Here is a 6,705-nt window from a genome sequence, read left to right as displayed (position 1 = left end):
TTCTTTTTGGTAGTAGTAATAGTAGCTTTATTTTCTATAGCTAAGTCATGCAATGGGAGGGATCCATGAAGCATTTAGGGGAGGTGGGTTGCTTGTGTTTGGACTGTACCTGTAAGAAATGTAACTTACTTCCACCCCTGGCCCCGCCCCTTCCGGGGGAGGGGGAAGAGTGGGACCGGTACTGGTAAGAGCTGTATTTTACTTTCACCCCTGGATGTGGGAAGGGCTCAGGCAGAGGGTTGGGGTGTGGGCTGGGTCTGGGGATGAGGGGTTCATGGTGATGGGGGCTCAGGTGGGTTGGGGTGAGTTGGGATGAGGGGTTCAAGGGGGGGCTCAGGGCTGGAGCAGAGGGTTGGGGAGAGGGAGGGGTGAGGGCTCTGTTGTGGGGCGGGGCTGAGGCTGAGGAGTTTGGGGTGGAGGCAGGCTGCCCCCGGCTGGGGCCAGAGAAGAGGACTTTCCCCAGCCCCCCCCCTACTGGCAGCAGCAAGCTCTGGGGGAGGCCCCCCCCCAGCAGCACACGCACCTTGCACCACTCTCACTGTACTTAGTCCTAGGGCCCCTCTCAGGCCCAGGAAGCCCCCTTGCCTCCCTTTTGGTGGGGTGGGGTGGAACTGCCATCATGTGTGCGCCTTCTTCCTTGCTGCTGCCCCTCATTGTAGCCTTGCTGGGGGTGGGGGATGGGGCTGCCCCTTGCCCAGCATGGGGCAGGAGCGGTGACTGCTGGTGGAGGGTCCCGCTGGAAAAGGGAAGAGTCCGTCTGTCCGAGGCGGAAGGGCAGGGTCAGGGTCAGGTTGGGTCAGCCTGCCCTGGCACTAGTGTTTGGGGGGCACTAGGACCCTGCGGCAGCAGTTGATGCTGGGAGCCAGCAGGGCAGTGCGCAGGGGAGCTGCAGGGGGCAGCCGTAGGCTGCCTACGGCACAGGTAGGGATGCTTGGGGGAGGCAGGGCGGGGCTGGGGGACAGACCCTGCCCTGAACATTGGTGGAGCTGGGTCCCCGTGCTCTGAATATTGCTGGAGCACGGGCACCATGGGCCCATATAACTCACTGCCCCTGGTAGGTCAGGGTCCCATATTTTAGGGCTTCTCAGGATAGGATCGGGTTCCTGAGGGGAGGGCTCCCCTGGCTAGTGCTAGGGTTCCAAAGGGTAGGGTCCTCTAGATAGGGATAGGGTTGCAGAGGTAGGGCTCCTCGGGCAAAGGTTTCAAAGGGGAGGACTCCCCATGCCCTACAGTAATGTCAAAAGTCATTGCTGTTCAGTGTACTCCTATATTTGCAACACTCTGCAGGAGAGCCAGGAAAAGGAGAGCCCTGGAGCTCAGTTGCTGCTGAGTCATGGGAGGGAGAGGATGTGGCTTCTAGGGAGCTTTTGCAAGATCCCAGCCCAGCCCCTGAGTGGACCAATGCCTTGCAGTTAGGGGAGGCAGACAAGGGCCCCAAGGAGCTGCCAGTGGGCAAGTACCCCGAGGAGACAAGGATGTTTGGACCACAGGGCCCTACACCCAGACTTCTGCCACAGACTGTGGTAGGAAGTAGCTCGGGGGACCAGACTCCAATCCGGTTCTGCTGCCAGAGAGTGAGTCAGCGTGTTGTGGGTAGACCCCCACTGACCCAGTGGCACACCCATCCACCACTGTTAACCCCCTGGGCTGGGACCCGGTGGACCCCCCTGCTGCCAACGCCACCCCTGGGCCTGTGTGTTGCTTGTGGTCTGTCCCGTTAACCCCACAAGCTCCCCGATTGCTTGCCAGCTACCCGTCCGCTCTGCCTGGAGAGTTAGGTGACCTTATTTCCCTCAACTGAAAATGGGACGCAAGGGGCTGGGGCTGGAGTCATCTGATGTTGCTGCTTACCCTTTGCCCCTCTTGCAGTGTTCCTCCGTGCTCCCAATTGAACCAAGTAGCAGAGATGGGGTGGGAAGAATGAGGATGGAGGAATGGGTATGGGCAAGGACCTGGGCAGCAAAGCAGGGTGTGAATGCGTGAGTACCTTTGAGCTCATAGCTAGGAGGTGAAGCTGTTGGATTATGATCCAGCCAGCAGTGCAATGCCCCTTTCGGGGCTGGGATAGCAGAGGGGCAGGAAGGAGGCTCTGGGTAGTGGGAGCGACCAAGGAGACTCCAGATAGCAGCCCTGGGGAGATGGCAGGAGGCCAGGATGTGGCAGAAGCAGGTGACTGGAGGCGGACTGTGGAGGGAAAGAGGCCGGTTGGGGCTGGGTGCGTGGGCTGAAGAGCACATGAGGCCAGGGTGGGGGTGCTGCGGGGACCACAGGTGCCGACTTCCCAAAGTGCTGGGCAGTGCTTGACCCTTGGATCTGCCTCAGGCCCTGCCCCCACTCCACCCCTTTCCCCAAGGCCCCACCCTGCCTCTTCCTGCCCCCATCCCTGCTCCACCCCCACCCCACCTCGTCCCATCCAGTTCCTCCCCCTCCCCCTAGTTTGCTGCATCCTTGCTCCTCCCCCTCCCTCCCAGAGCCTCCTGTATGCTGCGGAACAGCTGATCGCAGGAGGCGCTGGGAAGGAGGGCGAGGCACCCACTGGTGGGCAGAAGGCGCTGGGGGAGGGGGAGGTGCTGATAGGGAGGCTACTGGTGGGTGCTCAGCCCCCACCATTTTTTCCCCGTGGGTGCTTCAGCCCCGGAGCACCCACAGAGTTGGCACCTATGGCAGGGCTGGCTCAGGGGTGTGAGATCAGGGTGGGTGGGCAGGCTCCAGGAACTGCTCCTGGGTGGGGGGGCACGAGACTGGAGTGGGATGGGTCGACACCAGGGACCACTCAGAACACAAGCATGGATTCGCATGGCTCCAGCCCCAGTTCAGCTTCAGCCTGCATGCAGAGGCAGCATGTAGCTGTGGCTAGTGGGATGGGGGGGCACAGATGAAAGGTTCTGGAAGGTCATGTGCCCCCCATCCTCAGCGCAGTATGACTATATTTCCAAAAGGAAAAAGGGGACACTGCGCATGGGGTTGGTCCATGCCCTGTTCCACCCCCTCTCCTGCTGAGGGGTTGCCCCGTGCCTTGTCCCCACTCCAATCTCTGTGCCTGAGAGTGCCCCCCCTGCCGCCCCCCCCCACGCACGCTGGTCTGGATGTTCTGCGAAGTAGACAGCAGCGCTGGGACTCCAGCTGCAGAGAAGAGGAAGCAGCTCCATGGGGCGGGGGGGAGCTCAGCCAGCCACCCTGCTCCCTCCCCAGGCTGCAGTGACACACTGAGAGCACGGCTGCCAGAGGCGTCTGGAGAAATGTGAGGGGGGGAGGACATATGACCCTGTGTGTCCTGCCCACACGTCACCTTTGCCCCTGGTGTCCACTGAAAAGCATCTGGCTGTCCAGATTTGGACTGTGGTCCGCCTACTGACTACCCCTGCCTGAGAGACTGTGTTTGCTGGCTGCCTTAGCCAAGAGGGTTAGGCACAAGCATGCTCCCTGCTCTGCCCCACTCAGCAGTGTTCCCCCTAATTTTTTTCCACACTAGTGTGGAATGAATTTTCTTATGTGCACCAATATGGAGGTGATGTGTGACACGTCACCTCCATATTGGTGCACATAACAAAATTCATGTGGTGGGGGTGGGGCCGAGGGGTTCGGAGTGTGGGAGGGGGCTCAGGGCTGGGACAGAGGGTTAGGGTGCAGGAGAGTGAGGGCTCCGGCTGGGGGTGCGAGCTCTGGGGAGGGGCCAGGGATGAGGGGCTCAGGGCTGGGATAGGGGATTGGGGTGTGTGGCAGGTCCAGGGCTGAGTTGGGGCCAGGGGAATGGTGTCCCGGCCGCTGCAGGTCTGGGCCAGGGCTGGGTTCCCTGAGTACCTGCACGGTGCTAAATAGGCTGCTGCGCGGCCGTGCAGTTTACAGAGAATTTAGCCACCCAGCTGCCCAGAGCTCCTTCCTAGACTGTTAATTCCTGTCTGCCTGGGCCAGGAGGTGCTGGGCTAAGGACTGTTTGTGGCTCTGCCCCACCCAGAGGGCCAGAGCTCCTCCTCCCCCCCCAGACTGTTCCTTGCTGTCAGCCCCAGCCAGGCGATTGCAGGCTAAAGACTGGCTGTGGCTCTGCCCTGCCCAGAGGTCCGGAGTTTCCCCTATAAACTTGTTGTCTTCCTGTAGTGAGGTGGAGTGGCCTCCCTCCCCACTCGAGGGCAAGGGAAAACTCCACGCTCCCTCTGAATGTATTGATCTATCCATTTAGGGGGTTACATAATACAGCATTTATTGCACAGTAGGTTTTTCACCTCTTGGGATTTGGGCACTAATCCAGGATTAAGAAAATGAGTTTAATAGTATTCATCTTAGTCCCTTAGATTAGAAAACATGAGTTCCACTCCGTTCCCATGAATTCATTATAATTATAAGTCTTGAGTACAGGGGAGGGGAGTAGAGTGGGGATGGCTGTAAAGAACACTTATTGTAACTGTAAACTCCGGGATTAAGTTAACAGGAGATGCTACTTTTTCTGTTAACCAGATGAAATAGCTGAAAAAAACTCCTGAGGGAATCTTCAGGACTGCACAGTAAAGTGTTGTGTGCAGCTCTCATCAAAGGCAGATGTAGATCCATGTCCTTCTTCCCAGTTCGATTGTATGGGAAATAAATTTTGTTCTAAAAACTGCTCATGAAAGGGACAAAGAGGAGCAAAGGGCACAGCCACTGATTTATCCTTCATGGAGGCCACAGGCAACAGCCAGCCAGCGGCACCAAACGGCTGCAGAAATGGAACAGCAGCAGCCACAGCCTCTCAGTTAGATGAGGCTATCAAAAAAGGTTCAGTAAAGACAGTCCGGCAGCTGTTGGAGGAAGGTGCAAATGTCAATTCCAAGGTAGAAGGTGGTTGGACACCTCTGCACAGTGCTGTACAGGCTGATCAGGAGGAGATCGTTAGCTTTCTGCTGGAGCAGGGTGCTGATCCACATGCCAGAAAGGACAATGGTGCCACTCCCTTTATTATAGCAGGCATAGTGGGGAATGTGAACCTTTTGGAGCTCTTTCTTTCTAAGGGGTCAGAAATCAATGAGAAGGATAACAACGGCTTCACGGCCTTTATGGAGGCTGCTTGGTATGGGAGGGAGAAGGCCTTGAAATTCTTGTATGAGAATTTCTCGGATGAGAAAGAGAGGGATGTGAATTTGGGCCGGATAGTCAGTACACAACAAAGACAAATGTACAAAGGCGGGGAAACAGCCCTGATGGATGCTGCCAGGAAAGGCCACCTCTCAGCTGTGAAAACCCTCGTGAAAGAGATGAGAGCCAGCATGCATGCCTGTGATAACTTTGGCAGGAACGCTTTGATCCACGCGTTACGGCTGCCTCAGAAGAGGAACACCATACTTAGACAAAACAAGAATATAGAACCGATCGTCTCCTTTCTGCTGGACTGTGGCGCTGACGTTACTGGAAGAGATGAAAATGGGAAGACTTCACTCATCCTGGCAGCAGAGAGGCAAAGTCAGGATTTGGTGGAATTGTTACTGAAGACAAGCAAAGTTGATGTTAACGCCATGGGCAATGATGGCGAAACAGCGCTGAAGGTAGCTGTGGAAAACAACCATGAGGAAATAGCCAAGCTGTTATGTGAGAACGGAGCCAGGGCAGATGGTAGTGATGTTTTTGCTGCCAAAGAGAACTACAACAATGAAATGGTGGTGTTGCTGCTCAAATACCGTGCAACGGCTACTAATAGTCAGCCTCCTAAAGAGTGGGCACCCACCAGCAAATGCTGGGGAGAGCAACTACGGCGTCTTCACGGTATAAATTCCCCTCAGATTAGAAAACTCAACATCATATTTGATGAGTATTACGCATTGAGAGCATCTCTGAAGGAGGCATCTACCTAGGGTTCCATGCAGGGAAAGAGGTGGCTGTGAAGAGATTCCTTCTTGGCAGTGATAAGGCTAAACAAGAATCCACGTGTCTCAGTCACTGCCATAGAAACAGACATATGGTAAAACTTCATGGGACTGAGACTCATGGCAACTGCCAGCTCTTCTGCCTCTCCCTCTGTGAGAGCAGCCTTGAGGATCATCTGAGAAAATCTGTACAGGGAGTGAATAATCATGACATCCTCAAGACACTCTTGGGAGCAGTGAGAGATCTGCACTCTTTGGAATTAGGCCATGGAGACCTGCACCCACGTAACATTTTGATAGGTTTGTGTGTTTTACATTCAGTTCCATTTAATCCTGCAGCCTGGCTGGGAGAGAAATTCTAGAAAGCAGGGTATTAGAGAAGATTCAAACCCGTGACTTGCACCGTGTGTGTGTGTGTGTTTTCACAACAAGGATGTTGTAGTATGTATATGTGTGAAAGACAAGGATATTGTGTGTATCCCAGACAGACAGACAGACAAGGGGGAAGGAAACCTGATCGCAGTGGCAACAAAGCCTGCAGTTGAGCAGCTTTACCACTATTTGGAGGGATCAGGGCATCCCTCTGAGTAATCCTGCTCTGGGGAACAAAGGGTTAATTCAGCCACACAATAGAAAGGTGGAACACCGCACAGGAACTGTTCATTTACTATTAACAAATTATGTTGCTTTGCTAGATGCGGATGATAAAGTTTTCCTTGCAGATTTTGATAAGAGTAGCAGTTTTGCTGAAGGTCAAAGGGAACTTATAATCAAAGAAGACTTGGAGGTACTTTTCCTTAATATCAATATTGTGTTTACAGTTTTTCAACTTTCTGCCCTTTCTTTTCTGTTTTTTCCCTAGTCTCTTTCTTTT

At 54.9% G+C, this 6,705-nt stretch overlaps 1 protein-coding gene across 1 annotated transcript; it reads left to right on the top strand.

The window, feature by feature from the left end:
- The first annotated feature begins 4,152 nt into the window (after window positions 1–4,152).
- On the top strand, window positions 4,153–5,851 carry LOC140915937 (2-5A-dependent ribonuclease-like). The gene has a single exon (XM_073356600.1). The coding sequence runs from the start codon at window positions 4,650–4,652 to the stop codon at window positions 5,817–5,819; it is 1,170 nt and encodes a 389-aa protein (XP_073212701.1). The 5' UTR covers window positions 4,153–4,649; the 3' UTR covers window positions 5,820–5,851.
- Window positions 5,852–6,705: the final 854 nt, after the last annotated feature.

Source organism: Lepidochelys kempii, chromosome 8, assembly GCF_965140265.1.
Source record: "Lepidochelys kempii isolate rLepKem1 chromosome 8, rLepKem1.hap2, whole genome shotgun sequence".
Taxonomy (NCBI): domain Eukaryota; kingdom Metazoa; phylum Chordata; order Testudines; family Cheloniidae; genus Lepidochelys; species Lepidochelys kempii.
This window is presented reverse-complemented; position numbering and strand designations above follow the sequence as displayed.

Excerpts from the sequence above, each read along its gene's own strand:
- LOC140915937 (XM_073356600.1), top strand. The coding sequence starts at position 4,650 with ATGGAGGCCACAGGCAACAGCCAGCCAGCGGCACCAAACGGCTGCAGA.